At 39.1% G+C, this 24,385-nt stretch overlaps 2 protein-coding genes across 5 annotated transcripts; both read right to left on the minus strand.

The window, feature by feature from the left end:
* Positions 1 to 1,108: 1,108 nt before the first annotated feature.
* gaa2 (alpha glucosidase 2) lies at positions 1,109 to 13,929 on the minus strand. The gene is made up of 21 exons (XM_044187792.1): positions 13,752 to 13,929; positions 12,871 to 12,994; positions 11,569 to 12,123; positions 10,783 to 10,928; positions 10,433 to 10,598; positions 9,988 to 10,084; positions 9,266 to 9,385; positions 8,435 to 8,553; positions 8,201 to 8,332; positions 8,006 to 8,116; positions 7,752 to 7,865; positions 7,556 to 7,640; positions 7,330 to 7,447; positions 7,040 to 7,173; positions 5,785 to 5,936; positions 5,426 to 5,574; positions 5,180 to 5,321; positions 4,949 to 5,047; positions 3,937 to 4,101; positions 3,316 to 3,462; positions 1,109 to 2,736 (listed from the first exon to the last, which is right to left on the minus strand). The coding sequence occupies exons 2-21, from the start codon at positions 12,961 to 12,963 to the stop codon at positions 2,674 to 2,676; spliced, it is 2,907 nt and encodes a 968-aa protein (XP_044043727.1). The 5' UTR covers positions 12,964 to 12,994; positions 13,752 to 13,929; the 3' UTR covers positions 1,109 to 2,673.
* A 1,096-nt stretch (positions 13,930 to 15,025) lies between these two features.
* Positions 15,026 to 23,742, minus strand: LOC122872120 (oocyte zinc finger protein XlCOF28-like). 4 transcript variants are annotated; one of them, XM_044187902.1, is made up of 7 exons: positions 23,518 to 23,742; positions 23,124 to 23,265; positions 21,451 to 21,584; positions 19,249 to 20,198; positions 18,894 to 19,092; positions 18,648 to 18,779; positions 15,026 to 16,634 (listed from the first exon to the last, which is right to left on the minus strand). In XM_044187902.1, the coding sequence occupies exons 3-7, from the start codon at positions 21,566 to 21,568 to the stop codon at positions 15,937 to 15,939; spliced, it is 2,097 nt and encodes a 698-aa protein (XP_044043837.1). In that variant the 5' UTR covers positions 21,569 to 21,584; positions 23,124 to 23,265; positions 23,518 to 23,742; the 3' UTR covers positions 15,026 to 15,936. The 4 variants fall into 4 exon arrangements, with proteins under 4 accessions (XP_044043837.1, XP_044043858.1, XP_044043830.1 ...); XM_044187923.1 differs by having other exon boundaries at positions 18,648 to 18,776; positions 23,124 to 23,269; XM_044187895.1 differs by having other exon boundaries at positions 23,124 to 23,269.
* Between the last annotated feature and the right edge of the window lie 643 nt (positions 23,743 to 24,385).

The following is a 24,385-nucleotide window of genomic DNA, read 5'->3' on the forward strand; positions in this document are numbered from 1 at the left end:
GCCATCTGGAAACAGTTAGCCTGTGAACGTTTGCACAGAGCCAATAAAAACATGTCTATCGTGAGTCTATTAGTATTGGAGGATAATTCAACCTACCTCGCTATCAGAGGGGAATATGGGACAAGTCGATGTGTGTGTGTGTGTGTCCGGGACAATTAAATACTTGTTTGGTGTCATGACTCATGAGATCCAGTCATTTTTTTGTCTTTGCTTCAGTGCTTCTTTCAGTTTACAGCTTGTTTTCTGCTTAGTTTCTATGGAGAGCAGCACAAACTAGATTTTTTTTTTTTTTTTTTTTTTAAGAGAGAAGTTAATTGTCAGATGACCCTGTGTATCTTAATGACAGACATCCTGAGACTCCTCTATTTACATAAACACTGGGTTTAAAATGGTGGAGGCTAAAAACAGAGAGCGAGAGAGGCTGCAAAGGGATGGAGAGCTGATTAAAGGGAAACACTGACAGAGAAGAAGGTAGAGAAAGAAGAAGCAGTGTTGAAAAAGAACAGTCAGAATCCCTTCTGCTGCAAAGACAACAGGAGGAAGATGGGATACATTTTTAAAATATAGAAATATAAAGAATATATAAAATACTGGATATGAGTTTGTTCATTTGAGCCAACGAACAAAAGGATTTTAACCTTTAACACGTTTCTTAGTCTGCAACGGTTGTAGTTCACTCTACAATTGGTATTAAAAAGACAAGACGGCCATATTTCAATATTACAGTAAAACTGTCTGAAGTTTAACCTCATACTTGATAACTCTTGGTTACAGAGTACTTCAGACCTGTTGGGGATTAAATACATAGTTCAGACACGGAAGATAATGATAATTTGTTATTCAGATTTCCTTCAAATGTTTCTACATAGGATTTCAAACCTGAAGAAAATCTGCAATTAAAGCTGACAAATATATAAAATCTGATATCACATTTTTGTAGCCTTTGGGGAAACAACAGCATCTGATATAAGGAATGATGCCAACAATCATCACAGCATTGAGAAATTGTGTCCTCTAGTGGCACATGTGCTCCAGCACCTCAGCTTCAAATCCAAATGCAGGTAAGATCAAAATAAAATATATTCTAATAAAATCTGTTGATCACAGCAGGGGTCAAAATTATACTTTATTAATGAAAAAACAAGAAAACATGAATTTTCTTTGCCTTGAATCTTTAAAGTGACAATACAGTGGGGTCAAGACATCAGTTTGAGAATGACCAAATTTCCTGTTGCTGCCCCAAAAGATGTTTATCATGAAACAGAAAAAAGATCCAGTACAACTCCAGTAGTTTTCATATTGTTCATATAATTAAATTTGAGCAACACAATAATTCATCATAAAATACCGCAAATATTTAGTCACAATTTCAGTTACCTTAACACAAATGACAGTAAAATATACTCTGTATGGTTGTCTTTACATGCTTAAAAATATTTTGGGGTTTCGCGTGGTTGCTTTACAGCACACATGCATTGACGATTTCTTGAACAAATATTCTAGTATTCTAAAGTTGCTTCGGTTGATGTTCTTTGAGAAAGACTATGAATTCAAATCAGATTTTCACAGCATAAAGGTCAAATTTCAGCAGAATTAACTTTGCTGAGCTTGAAAACGTCACTCAAAGAGTTCAAGAAATGTATCTGGTCTTAGGTTTTAGTTGTATTCTGCCATCAGAGGTGACGGAAACCAGTGCTGAGAAAATTCACAGTAAAACGATTGCAGAACACTTATGGCTGGTCTAGTATACCGTAGTTATGCAGTTAAAAGTAACCCTCGTGCATAGCAGTGCTATGGTCATTAGCGTTGAAAACAGGCTTACAATATAAAGCTGAACAAAGGATCAACAAACCCAGAGATGTTCAAAAACACACAAACAAGAATCATAAGGCACCTGTACTACCTTTACAATACTGCAGTACTAAGTAGTGCAAAAATAGGCTGTAAACAGCATTCAAGCACATACAATATTTTACATCATGAACATATATTCAGACTCTTGTCATATTTTTAGGAAGCTAGATCATCCTCTCTTTCACTTATTGCACATAATCTTTCTGCTGATGAGAATAAAAAAAAAAAAAAAGCAGATTTGATCTATGAACTTAACTAAAGATAAAACTAAAAAAGCTACCAAGGCCAAGCAACACTTTTGTTAAAATCAGGTGACAGTTCAACTATAAGTTATCAATCGTTACATTTTTCCACACAGATAATAAAAGCAGTGTCCAGACTACTGTAGGTCAGTGATTGCGTACTGTACACAGAAATGCTTTTGTCCATTTTCTTAACGTTATACTATAAATATGATTAACACAAACTTGACCTCACTCTCTCCAGAGTACCTATGCTTTTATCTGTTTACCTGTTTCCTGACAGACGGACAGTTTGTTGTGTCTCTGTACTCCAGCACATTAGATAATATTAACTATAAGGTTAAAGTGCTGACTCTCAGCTTTGGAATTGCAGTACTTTTCTATGTTCTACACTGTTCACCCAATACAAATACTTTAACCTCAGTTACTGTTCCCTTTGACCGCCAATGTTCTGGAGTACAGAGCCAAAACACAAAAAAAAACATCACTGTCATAATACTGGCACTGTGTGCCAGCTTGTGACTTAAATAGCCAACAGCAAATAAAACCAACAAAACCAACAATAAAAACTGATTCACTACATCCAGCTGATGGTGAAGTTCTGACTGAGGTTGAGACCAAGATCTGCAACTGTTAACACCTGCAGAGAGAGGCAAGCAAACACATCATTTCAGCATGAAGAACTTCTTCATTTCATTCTAATAAAACAAAAGCCTACTCCATAAAACATGCTAATCTTACAACTACACACCGCATGTACTGCAGAAGAGGTATCAAGACACTCTTTAATACCTTTAAGTTACACTGGATCAGATTTTTATTTGAACAAATTATACATTTGCGGAAAGGTGGATTTGGCACTCTGTATTAAAACTCCAACCAAGGCCATTGCTGTCACACAGTGGTGGAAAGTAACTAAGTACATTTACTTGTACTTTACTTTGTATTTCCATTTAATGCTTCGTTATACTTCTACTTCAATATATTTCAGAGAGAAATATTGTACGTTTTACTCCACTACATTTATTTCACAGCTATAGTTACTTTTCAGATTAAGATTATACATAAAAAACATATGATCATACAATACGTTGCGTGATCTGTCACCAGGCACGTTAACCACTTTATTTTAATGGCTAAATCCACCAATGCCAACTACATTAAGCCCAAGTGACTCTTTTTCTGTGTCTATCCGTTCACCCCTGACCCCTAAGCTCACCTGGTTGGCTCTGTAGGTGAACGCTGTATCTTGGGAGTTCACCAGCAATCTGCTTGGCTTCTGCTTCACACCATAGAAGGAGGCCGTCTCCACGGTGATATACGTCGCCTCCACGTTGCTACGGAGAACCTGTGATGTCATCACGTTCTACAAAATAAGCAGATGGATGAGTATAAGTTACATGGCGACAAATATTGCAATGAATATTGCTTAAAAACTGGACATTGAAGCTGCACTAATCAATATTTTTATATTAAAATGAGTCAATGGACTATGTGTAAAGTGAAAGGAGTTGCTCATGATCAACCCAGCGTTTTAGCGTCTCTCAGCTCGTTTTGGTTTTAAATCCCACAACTTTACTGTTTTGGTCCACTCACCGATAAACCAACTGTATGCTCCCTGCCCAGCATCAAATGTAAATATTTACTATTTACTTTATATATTTTGTAAATATCCACAACGTGCATGATATGAAATTATTTGCAATGTGGCAAAAATGCTGTTTGAAAGATTAAAGATTTTTTAATTATTTCAGACAAAGCAGTCTGGAATCAGCCACTGGCAGATACTGAGGGTGGTTTCTTTTTTCTTTTAAAGGCAAAACTAGTTGAGTGTGAGTACCTGAGCGACATTGAAGATGATGTAGAAGTACTGGTTGTTCTCATAGGTGTCGATGCTCTCTCCGTCATCCCAGAACAGATCTCCACTGGCTGAACCATCGTCAGAGAGAGCCGAGACAAGATGGAGAGGCTGACCGCTGCTTACCCACAGGGTCAGGTTGGGCGCCTGTACACACATACGTGGAGAGAGAAAAACAAATGTGACTTTAGAAACTACTGTACTGATTGTAGGGTTTGCATATGTCCACAAAAATGTCAGATGTGACAAATATTCAGTTATTCCAAGAAACATCATGAATAATTAAGATTGTTTTTTAGGCTTAAGTTAGTTAACCCAAATCCCAAAAAGACCTATTTTAAACAAAGTAGAAATAAAGATGCTGTTTGAAAAACTCAATCAATGGCATTTTCAGTGTTTGTGAAACTGAAGACAATATGTCACACTATGTGAGATGGCTCCAGTAAAGTCTTGGTCACTATCTGAGTCACACTGCTCATTCTGAGGCATGTCAGATTGTGTGATGAATGCCTGGTGAATCACTGTGCAACAACGTAAATATAGGAAAAACAGATGCAAGCAGTGACATTGTATCAACTCGCATCATCCCCTCTCATGTTTTGAAAATGTCGCAAAACAATGAACAAGCTTCGGTCATTGCGCTGGCACTTCTACGCATCAAAAACCTCTGCTTCACTTTATGTCATATTCTGATTGGTTGGTTTGTAGACGTGGGCCATAGCAACAGTCACATTGTGCAATTTTTCTATTTTTGAGATTGTCAGAATTTTGACGCAGGATGTCTTTAATCGCTGAAGCTGTAAATCGTATGTTGGTGGACTCACAGTGCGATCTAGTACCACTGATTTGGATTGACAACCAAAGATTTCACCCTGTTTCTCTCCAATTTGTCAAGCCCAAAATTGTACAGTGTAAAGTGACCTATAAGTGAGGAAATTTAGAATCATTCAGGAAAAACAACAACAATGTAAATTGAACCAAGAATCCTATTTACCTGTGTTGGTATAACAGAGCCCTCACGCAAATGCAGGTTGATCTTATCTAGAGGTGCATGGAGTCGAAGTTCTTCCCCCTTACTGTGCAAAGAATCACCCTGGGAAGTAGAGACCACATGTGGCCAAATACTGTTAGTATACTGTTTATACTATTTTGTTCCCAACTCATACAACACTGTATACTCTGTGCGTACTAGGCTGAATGTTGATAGTGGGAGTGTGGGTCTTACCGTGTAGTAGTCATACCACAGACCCTCTGGGAAGTAACCATCCACATAGTCAACTCCAGGATCCAATACTGGTGTCACCAATAAACTCTTCCCCCACAGGAACTGTTTGTCAATCCCATAGGTTCTTACATCTTTTGGGAACCTTTTGAGTAGATACAGGATACATACAGTAAGAAAAAGATCATCCCAGTCCAGCCACAATAACAAATCAAATTAGGTCAAGCTAAATCAAATAGCATTACTTACTCAAACATTATCGGCCGTGCAACAGTGTGTCCGTGTACATGTGCATGATGGAAGAGAGTGTAGAGGACAGGGAAGAGGGAATAACGCAGCAGCAGAGCCTGCTTCATGGCTGTCTGAGCCAGAGGGCTGAAAGCTGTTGGGTCTTGAGGCTGTAAATTAAACAAATCAAACAGTTAAAGAAAAAACGTTACATTTCTAAAAGGGAGTGAAGGACAGACTACAGTGGTATAATCAGAATCAGAGGAATTTCCCTTGGTGTTGTGGTACTTCAGCTTGTACCACAATGCTTTAATAGCTCCTGAGCATTTTTACCCATTGTGCTTTGTGGTGACGTTGGAGCAGTGGTGTTAAGATCTTACTTTCATGTCGATGGCGTTGTGGTTGCGTGTGAAGGGATAGAAAGCTCCCAGCTGCGTCCATCGGACACAGAGTTCCTCCTGCGGCTCCTCACTGAAGCCACAAATATCTGCTCCCACCAACGGGATTCCCAGAAGATTAAAGGTCAAGATACCTGAGGGAGACAAAGGAGAGGTGGGCAACATCAGGAGGACATGGAAGGGAGAAACTTGAGAAAGATAAACATTAAGAGACAGTAAAATGACAACAAGCGGAGAACCATTGTTAAAATTTTGAATGGACAATTTCATACACAATTCTAAGAAATCTAAAAACAATACATCAGCTTGGGTGTTAGTGGTCCTCCTCATTATACCGTAGTTGACAGAATAATCACAGAGTAGTGTGTGCAATAAAACGTGTAATTGCCACATGAAACCATAATGCAGATCTTTAGAATCGCACAACCCTCAAATTAGCAGTTATACAACAACAAATGTGTCATAAAATCCTGTAAATATATTCCAAATTGCTGACTAGTTTGCATTTGTTGACCAACATGGAACTAAAATGGCTCATCACTCAAAGCTGCATTCATTTATTTTGCCACTTGGGGGCAGAAAGCACAACAAGCTGACATATTATCAGCTTAGAAAGTTGTTATTGCTAACATGTTAGCAAACAATTGTTTGTTTACACACCCACAGACACAGAGAGCAACATTAGCATTCATTTAAAATTGTGTTTTTGTCCACCTGACAGCTCTAACTCTGTTTTGATCTCCCCAATGTCTGCAGCTGAACAGTAAATGTGCAGGCTAAATAAAAATAAAATAAAAAAAACAATGTTAAAAAGGCTGAAAGAGGTCAAAAAGCTCTGTAGAGTTGGTCAAAATACTTTGAGGATTCATCACTACAAGACACCTCTTTCACATTACAAATAGTAATTTCATTGTTAATATACAAAAAAATGGAGCTTCAGGAAAAAAATAAATTTTCTAAGTTGTGGTGCCGGGGATGAAGTAGCCCTTTTGTTGACTTAGGTCAAACTAATTTTAAATGCCTGGATAAAAGGTTGGAAAAGCGAAATGTTAATATCAGAATAATGCACAATATACAATTAAATATGTGTGAGAGCAAGTTTATATATTTTTAATACTTTGATAATAACCTCTTCCCTGCCCAATGACAGAGGCAATACGATGTTGGATATATTTTTTTCTATACCAAACTTCTGTTTTGTCTAGACATTCATAAAAAGTTGTCTAAATGATCTAACCTGCAATAGAAGTGTACAGGTCTTTCCACTGGCTCCTGTTGTCTCCCAGCCAGTGACCAGAGTACATCCCCTGACTTGGGAAGGTGGAGCGAGAGATTACAAAAGGTCTCTTTACCACGATCCGCTTCAGAGCGCTGGACAAGAGGACACAGAGCAAGAAAAGACAGTGGACAGGCAGCCGATTTAAGGAAAGGACACTAATTGTTCACATAGCAAAAAAGTCTTTCAGTGTTCAGCATTTTATCTTTGTTGTGTGCCTATGTGTGTGTATGTGTGTTGTAGGTCTTAACCTTGCAGACGCCTTAGCTTCCATAAGTCCATAGAGGCTGTGCATGTTATAGTGTATGGACTGCTTTTGCTGTGCAGTGGCACACACAGTTTTGGCTTTCAGCAAACCTCCTAGTATGCCTAAAATGAAAAAGACACACTTTTACATTTTGACAATCATTTACACTCTATAATTGTGTATGTGTTATGTTTGTTGTGTGATTTGTGCTTGAGATCCACATCTCCCACCAGGTGTGTAAGGAGGATTTTCAAGACTGTTTGATGGACAGCCATTGGTAGACCCATCCAGGAAATTTGACGGCTCATTCATGTCCTAAGAACGAATGAGACAAAGGTCAGGGAGACGATATCATGAAATGCAGAGAGCCACGATAGTAATCATTAAAGTCAGTTCTTCAATAGTATCTCCTATTTCCATACTTACAATCCATAATCCATCAAATGGCACCTTCTCATGGAACCTCTGAAGGTTGTCGTACCACCATTCATGTGTCACATCATCAGAGAAATCAGGATATGCTGTCAGACCAGGCCACACCTGGAGGAAGAGATAGAGAATCGTATTTCTAACACACCCTTAACATTTCCTTTTGACAGCAGTGGACAGAGGGGAGAGTAGTAATTGTGTCTTTGGATAATCTCATTTGTGAAACATCATTACAGGGTCTAGTGTCTCACCTTCCCAATAAGTGTTTTTCCTTCAGCGTCTTTAATAAAAACGTCTCTCCTCAGTCCTTCATCGTACGGCCAGTATGAGCCCTCAGGCTGTGTGCTGCTGATACCCGGATCCTGCAGGTTGAGACACAGCTGTCATACAAACATGCCAAATCAGACACAACACACAAATGAAAGCAAATACAAACTCCTGTGTACCAGGATCATGACGTAGCGCTGGCCATGAGCATGCAGGTCCTTGACCAGATCAGGCAGTGTGGCGAACTTTGTTGAGTCAAAAGTGAAGTCCATAAATTGGTCCATGTAGTCGATATCATTCCATTGGACATCCTGTTAACAAATCAACACACAAATAATTATATCTCAAAGGAACACAAAAAAATATATATACTGACAGACACTCAAACAAACAGTGTGTTGGGTCAACTTTACCTGGGGTATCCTATTATTCCTCATGCTCTTGACAACCTCCCAGGTAGAATTGCTAGAGTTGTAACCCCAGCGACAGAGATGGTAGCCTAAAGCCCAGTAGATGGGCATCGCTGGGTAGCCTGTGAAAACATGAAGGGATGAAGAGAGAGAGAGGAGTGTGAATAAGGTAGAAGGATATCATCAGTAACAAATAAAGGAATTAAGGGAAATAAACACTTGGGATAACAGAATTGCGTACATTGGACAGAGCCATATAGCAAAAACCATGAAGACCAACCTACACAGCCATGGTCTATAGAGTGTTTTACTACTTTTCTCAGTTTCTGTGGATCGAACTGCCATACTTGATACAGAAGCAGGCTGCACAGAGGTTTTTCACTCACATTTAACTAAAACATGATATCGGAAATCTTCTGTAAAGTGTGCTGAATCTTTTCTGTCAATACTTGTATTTCATGTTCATAATTTTTCTTGAGTTATTTACGAGGTGTTGTGGTTATGTGTGGTGGTGAAGAATCTCTGCTTAAAAACAGAGGAGGAAGGCAAAGTAGCTACTTCACAGAGAGACCTGCGGTATGTCTGTTGATGGTTATTTTATTCATTCAGGTAATCTGATAAAAAGTCGATCGGATGGATCATTTCTACGAACAACAGTTACTACTGTTCAACAGGAGTACCTCAGTGTGACTAAAATGTGGAACGTCTCTTTAAGTGAGTGACAGTTGCAAAAAGCAAGTCTACAATAACTTCATAGTCTGTAAGACAGGAATATGCTACAGTCATGGAGCTACTGTACACAGCATTCCCACATCCCAGCAAACTCCTACTGACCTATGACTTCCACATACTGTCCAATCACTGAACCAGGATCAGGACCAAGGAAAACGTAAAAGTCAAGGATTCCACCAATAGTACGCCAGGTGAGGGCTGGGGCGGGCTGGAGGACCACATCTGATGAAACAGAAAAAAACTACTGATGAAACATTTGTTAGAAAATCCTTCTGAGTAAGCTGAGTAAGAAAAACATGGGATATAAATGAGTAACTAAGAATAAAATGTATAGTCACGTAAATATTTTAAAATACGCAGCTGATTATCCCTGCTCATGAACAATATTTCTGGTTTGTGGAGCAACAGATGGAAATAGAACAAAGATCTGCATTATAACATTAAAAGCTAATTTTTAACATTCCATATGATGATCGCAAAGGGAAACCAATGAAATTAAACTTGACTAAGCTTGCAAAACAATTCAACCTTTCAGTTTGCAATGCTCAGTATTTACGATAAGAAATACAACATGACATCTAAATGACCTCTTTATAAAAAACCTGAAAGTTGACATTTAATGACACTAGAGTCATGCTTCTGTGACAGTGCAGAAACTGCCATTTGGGACTTCTTCTTCTATGAAATTGCTTAATCCTGTCATTCAAACAGTTGCGACACTGTAAGAATCAGCTACTTTTCCACTTCTGCAATCCACCAATTCTAACACTAATGTGTATTATTGCACAGAGTGAAAAAAGTATCAGGGCGACAAGCAGACTGACCCATTGCATTGCTGTTCAGCAGGAAGAAGCCGTGTGCATTCCCTCCGTCCTCCATTGCCAAGTAAAATGGATGGGCTCCATATAGGTTTGTCTGTTCCTACATTGTAGAGAGGAACATAAAGATAGTTAATTTTATCTTATTTGTACAAAGATGAACTGCACGTTCAATCAAACCAAATCCTAAACAGCGATACACCTGTGTTTTTTGTGTGTCAAAACGTATGCTGTGAAAAAGGTCTATTGTGAATGCTGGCTCAGTGTCACGGCTTACTGGGACACTTGAAGTGAGCTATCGTTAATGTTATTAGTAACACCTGTGCTTTTCCTACTAAAAGTCAAACGTCTGCTGTGACAAAGGCCAGTCAGTTGAAAGTTAATATATGGGTCTGCGGTTAAAATGCTGTAACTATAAACAGAACAATGACAAAAACAGGAATTTCCATACCGTAGGAGGCACATCTCTGGCCCACATGGTAAGTGTGTTCCAGTGGACATCATGCAGAAAGGTGGAGCGGTGCTCGCCCAGGCCATAAATGAACTGACTCTGCAGGGAGGTGGAGAACTGGAGAAATTGATCCGCATAGAAGAGAGGAGCCACTGTGGTGTTCAGACTAACAGGAAACCATTGAAAGGGGAAACAGTGTTATATTGTTAATTATTATATTACAACATAGAGTGAGTTATTTTCACAACTGAATTTGCCTTAAGAGAGTTTCTAGTATACAATACATGTCCACTTGTGACCATAACCCTTTCTTTACCCACACTAATGTAGCCTATTGAAGTCAGACTTACAGCACTGATCCTGTAGCCCTCCTCTTCACAATGAGACCAAATGGCTGCTTTGAAAGCTCTACCATGTATTCTGGACTTTCTGCCTTCTTGGTGGCAGTGGGAACAGAAATCGGAACCTCAAACCGTGCATTAGAAGGGTCGGTAATCTAGTTTGAGAAAGATGAGAAAAACAAACAGTTTGTAATTAAATTACAGACCAGAGAATTTACAGCGGTATGTAATAATGACTAGATCAACTGACCTATAAAGTCAAATCAAATCAAAAGATTGGCACACATCTTATTGTTCTATGAAACCTTAGTACACGGGGTCTGCTCACATGTATAGATATGTATGTATAGATTCCTTTATCATGAACTCCAGTGCAATTCAGTGAGCGATGGTGTAGGTCTGTGTTTGTATGGTAATTGTTTGTTATTTCTTTATACAATTAACAGGTTATGATGAGTCTTCAGTCAATTAGACAGTACTATTATTTATGGCAAGGAACATTACATTTCATTCCAAAGCACACGATACCTATGAAAAATATCATACTGCATGTAACATGGTAAAAGCCCTACAAACCCATGGTAAACACTGACATTACTAAATATTGTGACTCATCTCTAATATGCCTTTGATGAGAATTGTTTCATATTTCATCAGTATGATTACATGTACCTTAAATAGATGCTAGGTCATTTATGATGCTACAAGTCCTCTGCACAGATATAAAAGATTAACTGCATGCCATGTGACTTTTTTTTAAAGAGAACTGAATGTTCATGTGAGTACCCCACTCACCCTGACATGTAGCCGCGTGTCTGTCTCATGATGTATCACCACTTCTAGAGTGAGGATGTCTGCTGGGTAGTAGGTCTTCACCTCCCTTACGAGAGTACCTTTCTGTCCCAGGGTTGTGTCGTTTATTGACACAAGCGAGTAGGAAGGGAAATCCGGAGGATAGAAACACCAAGGGATACCATTTCTCCCTGATGGGCGGTTGGCTGAGGAGGAGGAAAAGGATGCAGGGATAAAGCAACAGTTCCTTGCCTCACACAGCTCTCGGTTCACAACCACCCCTCTTTCAGGGTAGCAATCAAACCTCCACGCCTCAGGGATTAAACTGCAAGCCTCACGGCGTGATGCAGCTGCAGTGTCGTTTACTACTGTTTTTACTCCTTCCGGCGGCGGAGGTCTATGTGGCTTTTGGTTGGACGGCCTGTGCAGCCAGAACATGGTGCCCAGTAGCCAGCCTGCACAAAGGAGCAGCAGCAGGCAGCCAATCACCAGGAGGCCTGTGGTGACAGAGCATGACGGCCTCCGTGGAAGCAAAGAGGCTTCCTCCGGCTCCGGCACCTTAAAACACAACAAGGAAATCAAATAAGGAACACACTCAGAAGAGCAGTCATTCAAGAGGAACCAGACTTATCCCTTTATACTGTAAAAAAAAAGACTGTTAGACTGTTACAGACTAAAAACACAGAAAACAGGAAACACAAACAAATCCTTGAACAATCTAAAATGGCACCTTGAAATCAACCTAAGAGCTGTCTTAAACCATAACAGACTTAGACTAGGGCTGCAACTAACAATTGTTTTCACTTAATCAATGACTATTTTCTTGATTCATCGATTAATTGTTTGGTCTTTAAATTGTAAGCAAAAAGTGAAAAATGCCATTCACAATTTCTTTAAGCCCACGGTGACATCTTCAAATGTCTTGTTTTGTCCAACCAACCGTCCAAAACCTAAAAACATTTAGTTCGCTATCACATAAGTCAAAGAAAAGCAACAAATCCTCACAATTGAGAAGCTGGAACTAGAAAATGTTTAGCACTTTTGCATGAACAATTACTTAAATGATGACTGCCAAATCGACTATTCATTTCAGCTTTTAAGAAGATCAAACTAATACTATCAAACAATAAAATAATTTGACTAACACGTCTAGATTCTAAAATATCCCAAAACATTGGCAGCCTGAAGAAAGAGCATGAAGTGTCTGCAGCAATGATTTAAATTCACAGAAAGAGACCAATCCTTTGCTCTGACTGCAGAAGGTTCGAGGCAGAGAAGGCATTATACATAAACATATGAACTCACTGAAACTTCTTCATGGACAGGACGAGGCTCTTCTGACAAAACTGCGCTGGAAAACTGAATATCTTCAGGGTTTAGCCGCTTGTATGACACCATCCTGATAGTGTGTGTTTGTCAAAGTGAGTGACTGAAACACATGAGATAAAGAGAGTGACAACAGAACAAAGTTTAGTATGACGGCAAATCTAATTTCTGGCTGTTTGGAGTTGGTGGGAGAAGTGTGCATACGAACCAGTGAAGTGAAAATGACTGTGATTTTAATGGTTTCATAACACTATAACAGAGGAAATATGTAACAGAAAGCAGAAGATGTGCATAAGACAAAAATTATGGGGACTACAGTGGGAATTGTCATTTTAAAAGTTAAGGATAAAAGAAGAGCATTTCTTTAGATTAGTTTGTGTTCACACACACACAACTCTAAACATTTAAGGACACATTTAGCTGGAAAAAAAAAAGTTTAGTCGTCATCTTGAGGTCACACACTTTTAAATCTTGACTTGGTGTATGTCTCAAACACAACATTCTTGTGACATCTCACTTTATTTTCATCTAAGGTTGAGCTATTACGAACGCCCATACTTTTTGTACAAAGAACATTATGTTGTAGCTAACTTTAGCTAGCCATGCATAGAAAATCACGTGAATGTCAAAGTTCACCAAGGAGACATTTGATCACTGAATTAATTACAGTCTTGCGGACTGGCTGACTACACACTTACGAGAAAACAATAACGAGTCGCCCGAGACACACAGAGTGGTAACCGCTACGTTATTGTAACAATGCAACGTTTATTAGCGTTAGCTAACTTTAACAGCAGTGTAACTTTAGCTAACGTGAGCTAACGTTAGCTGACAAGGGCGTTACCATCGGCATTGCTTACCTGAATATCCTTTGAATTTCACAGACACAAAAATACAGCATATAGAGCAACTTTTCCTTTAAATAAATGTTACGTTAGCTAAGTAATTCGTTTTGTTGATAGCCTCAACCGTCTGCACGGTGTGCGTCTGTTTATCTTCATGTCACATTCAATATACCTCGTAATTTGGACCACTTCCGTTTGAAGAGTCCCCCAACAACCTCTTATGTATGTCGGATTCTCGATTTGTAAACTAAACTCCAAATATCATGTTATGTGTTTATGTCAACAGCGTTATGCTATATAAGATTACTAATTAGTGATTGGTCAAGTGGTCTTCCCATTTTCAAAACTGTAGGGGTCAGGAGTGCGTTTCCTTGCCACGGTGCTGCCTTCAGGAGCAGCTTTGGGTTTTGTAAAACCTGAAAATGAACAGTACCAGTAAGCAGAAGTGAGTGGATCTGTGTGCTGCGGTATTGCAGGGTCAACAGGAGAGGTATAGCATTAAACAATAAAGTTGTTCTGAATAATATCAGTGAGTGTAAATGTGCTTTAAATGGTCTTTCTATCAGATAGAAAATAGAATACATAACCAGTATTTTAAAATAGTATAACTGTATAAAATATAAATAAGTCACTTCGTTTTATTTTCTGGTAACATTTAGTCTATTTTGATAGATATTTCCCATCTGACAGAATTAAGCCTCACTTTAAAACCATTAAGTGAGCAGCTCAAATTGCTCAATGGTTCAAGAAATTAAAACTGATACTGCTTAAATATTGGTTTAAGGTGTCTTATATACTGTGCATATTCCTGGCACACGTTATTTTATGTACAATGTTATGTGGCATTATGTGTGATGAATTCATTCAACACTTCTTCTCAGGGAGAAACTACGTCACCTTGAGCATAAAAACAAACTAAACACTTGCTTGTTCCAAAACATTTGTCATGTGTGACCAGATAACACCGAGGCAGGATTGGTTAAAACTGACTGAGAATATCACTTTAGTTAGAAAGTCGGTTAGTTGCTAGCATTAACAGTGAGCCAAACACAGTATATTTTAATACACTAGACCTTTTTTGAGTTTATATCAAGTTCTTTCCAGTGTCTACAGTCAATGCCTTTTAATAGTAATAGAAAGAGTTTCCCTTCGGGGATCAATAAAGTATTTCTGATTCTGATTCTAGTGTAAAAGATTATGTAAATGTTTCTTAAATATTCAAGACTTTTTGTACATATATTCATACCTCTCATACATTAACTCCTGCAGACAGAAATCCTGAAGCAAAATAGTCTTTAGTACTTTTACTTTTATTGTTCAGTATAACATGTCTCATACAATTAGACAGAGGCAGCACTGGGCAAAATTTACCATCTACATGGCTTCAAATTATTGCCTTTTGTATCACAGCATTAGAGGATGATTCCTTTATTCACAATGGTTACTTGGCCTTTAAGAGGTGTCTAAACCAGGTGAACCCGATTCATGATTTGGTTGGCTGCTGTACAAAACAGAGATAAGAATTAATCAACACTAAGGCAAAATGGTTTTGGCAAAAAACCTGATGAATATCATGATCCTATCGCTTCATTACTAGCTAAATTTTTCTGACATTTCAGCAGCTCATACCCAATGAATGAATTACAGTTTCACCTAATCCCTAGACTGCTCGTTGGCCATCATAATGTCTGATACAAAGACATAATTACCCTTCAATCCAATTTCCACATACACAATTAGTTTGAATGACAAATACTGCATGGAAAAAGTTAAATCACAGACCATAAATTAGTCATTTGTACTACCATAAATACTAATGTGTGCGATATTTTGATGCAACTAACATGGGTAAAAGTGATAAACACGAGTAAATATAACCTCTAAAATTTATCATCTAAACAGCTTCCAAGATTTTTACGAAAGTTGTGTTTGTAGTAAATATGTTTTGTGTGAAATTGTGTTGTTAGCTGCTGAACATCACCTGACGTGTGTCCGTTTATTAATTTTTCTGCACCATTCTGGGAGTTAAATATTTTAGCTTGAATACTTTTTGTGAACCACCACATAAAGGTTTAATGACGGTCTATTCACAGAGGTAGTCCCTTACTTTCCCCTCTTTCAGTTCATGTTTTACTGCCTAAAATCTTGTATTGTAATACTACTACTGGTACATATCTCTATGGTTTATATAAATACATTATCAGTCATTTTTTTCTGTTATACACATATTAATTGGAGAGTTATCATCACTCTGTGATAAATCATCGTTGTTCACACTGAATGCAGACTCCTCCTTAGTCTGAATCGGCTCATGTTTCCGTCTGTGGAGCCTCAGGCTTTGTGAGCGGCTGAAGCCTCTCCCGCAGATGTCGCAGCTGTACGGCCTCTCTCCTGTGTGAAGTCTGAAATGGTTCTTGAGGCTAGAAGCTCGTGTAAAACTCTTGTCACACTCGGGACAGTCAAACTTCTCCCCAAAGTGGATTTTCTCATGTTCCCTCAAGCGGCCGGACTGGTTGAAGCTCCTGTCGCACACAGAGCAGTGGTAGGGCCGCTCTCCTGTGTGTGTGAGCCGGTGTCTGTTCATGGCCCCCGAGTGGGCGAAGCTCTTCCCGCAGTCCGGGCAGGAGAACGGTTTCTCTCCTGTGTGGACTTTCTGGTGACCTTTGAGTTGACCTTTCTGGGTGAACTGCTTCCCACACAGAGTGCATTGGTAGGGTTTCTCTCCCGAGTGAATTCGCATGTGAATCTGAAGAGCAGACATCTTGTGACAGTCTCTTCCACAGAGCCCACAGCAGTATGAGCTCTTTGTCAGATTGTCGTTAAACTGTTCCTGCACTGGTGAGGCTGGAGGACTGTCTTTTCCACTGTCAGCAACATGATCAGGATCCTCTTCAGACACTGTGGAAACATAAATGACAAGTTCACACATGCCATTTTGTACCACTGAAGACAAAATACAACTGACCTTAATCTTTTTGCTTGTTAAGACACTGCTCACTGTGGAATCCAACATGATATAAGATTGAAAGGAGGTAAAATTAGATTAAAAAAACAACAAATGATCCGATGATCAACCTTCAACTCATTTGTGTGCTGTCTAAGCATTATAGTCCAGTCAAGATGTGAAGCGCATGTGAATTTAGGTTTAACTAGTACAATAAAAGCTGCGCCAAATGTCTCACCCCACTATGGACAGGTACCTGTCCCAACTTAAAAAATGTCCATAGCAGCATTATTCATTTTACAGACATCTTGATAAGCTATCTCTACGGGTGCAAGTTAAGTGTCCATTATAAAAGCAAAGGACAGATAGAAGATAGAAGAAAGTGACAAGATCAAATGCTGGCTTTTCATCTTAGGAGTATTCCACTGAATTGAAATAGATACATCAAAGGTCCTTGACAGAAGCAATGCAATTTTACGCAGATTGCTAATCAGTCCCTAAAGGAGTCTATGATTTTATAATTGTCAAATTAACCAGAGGAAATAAAAAAAAAAAATCTACAAATCATGTAAAATTCTAAGGAGCCTTATAAAGAAACACAAAATCCCCACTAACCACAAGTGCAGGGTTCTCATTTTCAAACCAGTCAGTCAGAGACACCAAAGAGTCAGTCGGAGTGAACTGAAAAAAGACACAGTCCACTTTCTATCATTTCAAATATCAAAATAATAGAGTCTGATGGTTCTTTCTCTAAGAAACCACATTTGGTTGTGAGATAAACACAGAACAAAAAAGCAGCTTTTAAAGAGCACATTAACCAGACGCCAAGAATTTAATCTTGCTGTTTGGCCAACTCACAGGATTAACAATAATTAGCGACAGTTAATGAAATCTGTCAATGACATTTGTCATTTCAACTGCCAAAATGGGCTAAAAATGAGAAGCCTGCTAATGTAACCTTTAGGTGAGTAAAGCTCACTGCGTTTTTATTTATCTTGTGTTAACTCACACTACACGTTTTAATTGCCCTTTCTATGGGGACAGAACCTGAGACTTTTGTCCACACTGTACGGATTAATTGATCGGGTGGCTGTGGCTCAGGAGGTAGAGCAGGTCATCCACTAATCACAGGGTTAGATCAACAATGGGAGAGTAAATTACAAATTGTATGAATAAAATTATTATTGGAAAAAAACGCTATATCAGTATCAGCCACGACGCTCACACTGAACAGAAGCATGTGCTGTAATACATGCTTTCGTCTTTGTCCATTGACCATTCCAATTAAGTTTATTCAAACAAGACGACCACGTCCTCATTGTTGAGAAAAAGAGAGAACATTTTAGTATTGTCTGTTTTGCAGCTAAGTTCAGATTTATATCACAGCATTCTCAGTCAAGACTACAGTTTTAGCCACAACATGTAAAATACTACTCCAATATTATTAAAACAAGCTTATAACAAATTTTTTCACAGCAGCCATGTGGGAAATCGGACCATGGACGTGCTCAAACTCCAAGACAGCTGACCAAACATGCCAGATATCCAACTGATTGTCCCAATTCTAAAATTATTCGAGAGCAACCAATTTGGGGCTAAAATCTGGCTTAATCCATATAGTGCCTGTCCGGCTTTAAGTAGTACCAGCTGCAGTAGCTGATAAGGTTTTGTCAGTGATAACAAGCACTCTCAGATTTAGCACACCAGAGAAAAACTGGAGAGTGAAACAATGAAAGAGTGAATAAAAGGAGTGCAGTATTTTGTCTCTTGTGAAATAGCAGCTATGGGGGAAGAAATAGGTGAGTTAAAATCAATAACAGGAATTATTGAGGAAAAACAATCCATTTAGTTCAGGAAACTTTGAAACCTACTCCAGTTTTTCAATGGAACTAGGTTCCTGTCCATATCCCTAGTTAAGACTACATTTCACAGTGATCTGTTCTTGTACTGTGCAGTATTTTGCTTACTGTTGACAAGTTCCTCTTCTTCCTCCTTTACTGTAATCCTAATTTCTGTGTTGCTTTCCTGCTGCTGCTCTTCAGTTTCCTCTGGCATTGTACAATCCTCACTATCAGACACCTGGTTAGGAGCTTCTTCTACTGGGGAAAACACAAGTGAAACAACCCATAAATATCAAAATCATCATCAAAAACATTTATGCTCCTTTTAATATACACTACAACAAGAAAATCTGGAATGTCATGTTTATGTACCACACAAAGGTTCCTCTTCTTCCTCCTCTTTCACTATTACATTCATATCCGGACTGGAAGCAACATCCTCCTGTCGGTCTGGTTCTGGTTCTGGTTCTGATTCTCTCAGGTTATTTTCACACTGAGCTGCATTGTCACAGGTAAGACCCTCTGAGGAATGGGGCTCAACGGCACTTGGCAAACTCTGACTGTCAGACGCCTATAAAAACGTTTAATAAGAACAAATAGAGGCAACAATGTGTTAGGAGGTTGTAAAGAATGATATGTATAAATGCAGAAGAAATCATTTAAAATCTAACCAACTTCCACAACAAAAACACACATTCTACTTGAAATTGCTGTGTGTTGTCACTACCTCAGAGCTGATGTTGGCCAGGTCTTGCTGGGATGATTCACCGACTGCAGCTTGAACTGGGTCTGAGATGACACCTGTAACTGATTCATTCTTGTTCTGTGTACACGACCTTTTGTGGTTTCTGAGAGTTCCTGCCAGTGAGAAGTGCCTCCCACAGTCCGTGCAGGTGTACGGCTTTTCTCCTGTGTGAATCCTGGTGTGCCTCCGAAGCTCTCCTGGAGCTACAAAAGACTTATCGCACTGTGTGCAGCTGTACGGTTTTTCTCCCGTGTGAGTCCGCATGTGTGTCGTCAGAGTCCACTGCTGTGCAAATGTCTTCCCACAGTCGGAGCAGTGGTAGGGCGTAATGCCAGTATGGAGACGCTCGTGTCTCACAAGTGTACCCGACAAGGCAAACCTTTTGTCACAGAAAGAGCACTGGTAGGGCCTCTCTCCAGTGTGAGTCCTCTGATGATCTCTGAGCTCAGCTGCTGAGTTACAGCTCTTGTCACAGTCCGAACACGGAAACTTCTTTCTCGTAAAGCCCGCAACAACCTCAGAGTGCATCGCCTCTAAGTGAGTTTTCAGATGCCAGTGTCGGGAAAAGCTCTTCAGACAGATGGAGCAGTGATACGGCCTCTCGCCAGTATGAGTCCGCCGGTGCAGCCTGAGCTCACCCTGACTAGCAAATCTTTTCTCACAGAAAGTGCATGGGAATGGCTTTTCCCCGGTATGGACCCTTTCATGGATCATGAGCAGCCCCTTTTCTGGAAATCTCTTCTCACACATGGAGCAGGGGAAAGGCCTCTCTCCTGAGTGAGTACGTAGGTGGCGCTGAAGTTTAGAGGCGTAAGGGAAGTCTTTCCCACACACTGAGCAGCTGTGAAGAGACGGTGGTTTTTCATTCTCGCTTTGATCAAATGTCTTGGAGGGAGGCTCTGTAGGTACAATGCCAGGGATAGCACTCTCTCCTGCGTGAACAAAAAAAATGAGAAAGCATTTTATTTAGGGAAACAAAAAGGTTGAAGAAACATTTTCAAAACAGTTCATCCCTGAGCACAACAGCCAGTGATGCTGATGGTGGTCAGACATGTAGTAGAGTCCTATATACTGTAGGGTAGTATGATAATGCTTTTCTGCAATAAAACATTCAGTCTGAAGATGTTCTTTTATAAGACTCAATGCATAATTTGCAGTCAGAGAGTTATCTCACAAGGAAACAGGTATGAAATTAAAAATCTGAAAGAACTGAAAGAAAAAAAGATCACTTGGTATCAGCCAGTTCTCTAATTATGGTATCAGAATCTGTTTGGGAGAGAAAGTGGGATCACTGCATCTCTACTCTGAATGCGAGCTGTCAGACATGGTGCATTCAGGTACCTTCATGCAGTCACATCCTAATTTAAGACAGATCTGTCAAGCTTTGCTACAAATACATAAAGGTGGCACTGGATGTTTATGCTGACTTTGTATAATAATTTTATATAATAAATACTACACTACAAAAGTAGCTCAGAGTAAATGTCTTACTTGTTTTTAAACTCCTGGCAGGTAGTGCGTCAAGTAACTGCAAATATTCTTTCATCCAAAATAACATTAGACCTCCACAGTCTTGTGATACCTCTAAAGTAAAATTACCATGCTGTATTTGTGGTCTTAGATGTTCTAAACACATTAGGCTTTTTTTTAACCATCTTAGACCTAAGATTACCATGTTGGTCGACATGTGTTGTTGCCAAAGTTACAGGATGCTGTATTAGGGTCATTACTAAAACAGCCTTAGGTCTTTAAAGGTAGGTTTTCTGTTAATTCCCCAATTACTAATCATATTTACAGACAATTGCATCCAGATGTTACCGGGGCTGAAAAGAAAAATGGAAATACCTGAATGATGTATTGTAATGCAATAAAATAGCCTCCCAATACAGTTTTCAAACTACTACTTCAGTTGTTTATTTATGTATTGAATCAATTGTATGGCACATTTTGAGCCTGTTGTGATGTATTGTATAGTATTTCTAATATATTGGCAATGTCATTTATATACACAGAGCAACACCACCACAAACTACAAAAACTCAAGCATCAACAACTCAAAATATTAAGTTTCACAAAGTTAGCATTTATTACACGACTGTTATATTGGATTGCATTACAGTGTACAGGGGGCTCTATTTTCTTGTCACTCAGTTTATACTTTGCTGTTACAATTTATTTGCTCACTGAGATCTGAGAAATCCACTTCTTCTCCATCAGAGTTGATCAGGCCTCCAATTTCTTGCTGGTCTTCCTCAGCGAGGATCACAGTGGGTCCAAAGTCCTCTGGGTTTTCAGAGCCCATCTCTCAAATAGACAACCTTGTAGAGGTGAACAATCAAGAGTCAGTAATCAGACATTCAAATAACAATTTAGAGCAAATGACTGAATATAAATAGCCAAACTTGGCCAAAAGCTTCACAGCTGTGGCAGACAACTGAGAAACCACTGCTGTTGCTGACTCTTTGGGATAATAGTACATTAAAGGGCTAATGCTAATCTAACAGTGCTTGAAGAGATCGTCCACTCTTGCATTTATGAGGTACAGTAAGAAATAATAACTATGTGTTAGTATTACACTAACAAATCCATTAACTGTTCTGGGCCCATTTTCATCAAGTGTCTCAGGCTACAATTTTTTATACTTAATACTACAATGTTGTGCTAAAAGGGCTGTGGTCTCAAACACCAGTCCAGCTTGTAAATAAGACAGTGATTTTAATCAAACCAACTGAATCAATCAGGATCTTCCCCCTCATTTCAGTCTTAATGTTCTAGATTTTGTTTATTAACTTCTGAATGAAATTTAAGAGGCTAATTACAAAATGGCAAATCACGACACAATGTTAAATTAATTACATTTGTGACATACTGGTGGAGGTGATGTGGATGAATTACACCATTGTTTTAAACATTTTTACAATTCACAATGAGCCACACTAGGGCTGCACAATTAATTGAAATATTATCGAAATCACAATATGGCCAAGGGCAATATCCAAAACGCAGAAGCTGCAATTTTTTTGTTAAAGGTAAAATCTGTGACAAAACAGTATTAAGTACTGTAGTGCTGCAGAGATGCCCTGGCCTACAAATCTTGTTCTCTAGATGTAAGAAAACATGTTTGTTTGGTACAGACCGCAACAAATGTCACATCATCATGATTTTAATAATTTGTTCAGTGAAAATGAAAATTGTGATGCAAAAATGATCATTCTCACTAATCGTGATCATGATTTTTTTTTACCATATCTTGCAGCCCTAAGCCACACAATATATTGGATCAATATATTTCAACCCAGGTGTGCATTTTCTCATGGTGCTGTGATCAGCTATGAAAATAATCCCCATTGATTGATGCTGAGAGTCTTTTTTATTTCAGTCTGGTTCAGCTTTAGATTTTCAACCTCCAGCACCAGATCTCAATGGGGGAAGTATTCTTGTCACTTGTGCCCCTCTAAAGGAGGGGACTAGCCTCCACCCTGGAAGACATCTATTGTCATGCTCAAGGACACTTCAGCAGGAGGAATGCTTTGTTGTCATGGGGGCTTGAACCTGGCTGGGCCTGACAGACAGCCGACCTTACAAAGGAGTTGTCTTGAAAATGTTGTTGTTTGACGAATAAGCTAGTCAGGTACAACATTATTGGTTATTGAACTGTTATAGCGTATACTGTCAAAATGATCTACTGTGCTTTCAAGTGAATCCAATGTCAAGGGAAGCACTCGAGGAAACCTCTAATCGTGCATCTGCACTGAGCAGCCCAGTTAGCTGAGTAGCATTAGCTTTAATTTTTGCTCCATCCTTTAAAGGTCTCCCATAATTGTAATTTAAGTTAGGCAGCAACCTAATTGACTAACCTGTTGGGATCTACGGTGTCATAATATCCATCACATCAGGAGCAACGCACCCTGCAGTACAGACACGAGTATTTGACCTCTCAATGAGATGTCTCAGTCGTGACGCGGCGGCGGTGACCAGCGCTTCGGTCAACGACCACCTCTGCCTTGGAGAAAACTGTTATTAGCCAGCTAGCCACACTAGCTTTCCTGATCTTAGCAATTATCTAACGGTTAGCCCCCTGAGCTACAGCCGCTAATTAGCAATAACAAATAACAGTTCTGATAGATTCACCATCGAGTCCAACGTGAAAATAATACGTTATTTCTGCTGTAAATGTCACCCCCGCTCGTGTAACACACGCTAACTTAGCTAGCTAACATTTGACAACAGACAATAGACATTTTGACCAACCTCAGCATAGATTTTTCCCTCAGGTAAAAAAGTAGTCGCTCGACAGAAGTTTATTGAAACGACTTGGCAGTATCTCTACTTCTCTCTCATTTTCATGCTCAGTATGTTCAAACAATGTGTCAAATTAATGCCAACTAACTAATTAGTTAAGTTAAATAAGCGTTTGGATCTGATGGTAACCTTTCTAGCTTTAGCTGCTAGCCACTTACAGTAGTGTCGGAACTTCCGGTTGGCTTGTAAAATCAAAAGCCCCACTAATATTACTTCTGATATCTTACTCTCGTTTTCTACATGTTTTTGCACACATACATATCACATAAAATAATGCTAACATAAATTGAAAATACTCAGCAATCACTCATTCTTAAAATATACAAATAGACGGATAATAACGTGTATAGTATCATCAGCTATAATTCAGATATAACATACTTAATCCTTATCAATAAAAAAAATAATAACTAGTGTGTGTTTACATATTATTATTATTATTATTGTGTGTACCTGAACACATTCCGTTGCAGTTGGAGGAAAAGCCAACCCTTTGGTGGTGGTGGGGGGGGGTTGGATGACACTAGAGGCCTCCCACTGAAGGTTTTCCAGGCATGTTAAACTGGTAAGTCAAGAGGATGCCTCAGGATCCCCCTGGAGGAACTGGAGGACATGGTTGAGGAATAAAAGTCATCTGGGCTACTCTGCTTACTGAGAACTAGATAAGATACTGAGCAGTGATGGATGGATGGATGGATGATGGATAATGTTCAAAGAGTAAATCATTGGTTCCCAAACTGAGGGGCAGGAGGCACGCATGATCAGGGGAAAAATGTGACGTGGGAAAATACCTTTTTCACAGCAGGCACTTAACTGT

The sequence above is a fragment of the Siniperca chuatsi genome, linkage group LG3 (genome assembly GCF_020085105.1).
Source record: "Siniperca chuatsi isolate FFG_IHB_CAS linkage group LG3, ASM2008510v1, whole genome shotgun sequence".
Classification (NCBI taxonomy): domain Eukaryota; kingdom Metazoa; phylum Chordata; class Actinopteri; order Centrarchiformes; family Sinipercidae; genus Siniperca; species Siniperca chuatsi.

Excerpts from the sequence above, each read along its gene's own strand:
- gaa2 (XM_044187792.1), bottom strand. The coding sequence starts at position 12,963 with ATGGTGTCATACAAGCGGCTAAACCCTGAAGATATTCAGTTTTCCAGC. Across the intron at positions 10,599-10,782 it reads AGGGCTACAGGATCAGTGCT|TCTGAACACCACAGTGGCTC; the intron begins GTAAGTCTGACT and ends GTTTCCTGTTAG. Across the intron at positions 5,322-5,425 it reads GCACGGCCGATAATGTTTGA|GTTCCCAAAAGATGTAAGAA; the intron begins GTAAGTAATGCT and ends TCTACTCAAAAG.
- LOC122872120 (XM_044187911.1), bottom strand. The coding sequence starts at position 21,568 with ATGGGCTCTGAAAACCCAGAGGACTTTGGACCCACTGTGATCCTCGCT. Across the intron at positions 20,199-21,450 it reads AGTGGATTTCTCAGATCTCA|GAGAGAGTGCTATCCCTGGC; the intron begins GTGAGCAAATAA and ends TTGTTCACGCAG. Across the intron at positions 19,093-19,248 it reads TGGCCAACATCAGCTCTGAG|GCGTCTGACAGTCAGAGTTT; the intron begins GTAGTGACAACA and ends ACGTTTTTATAG.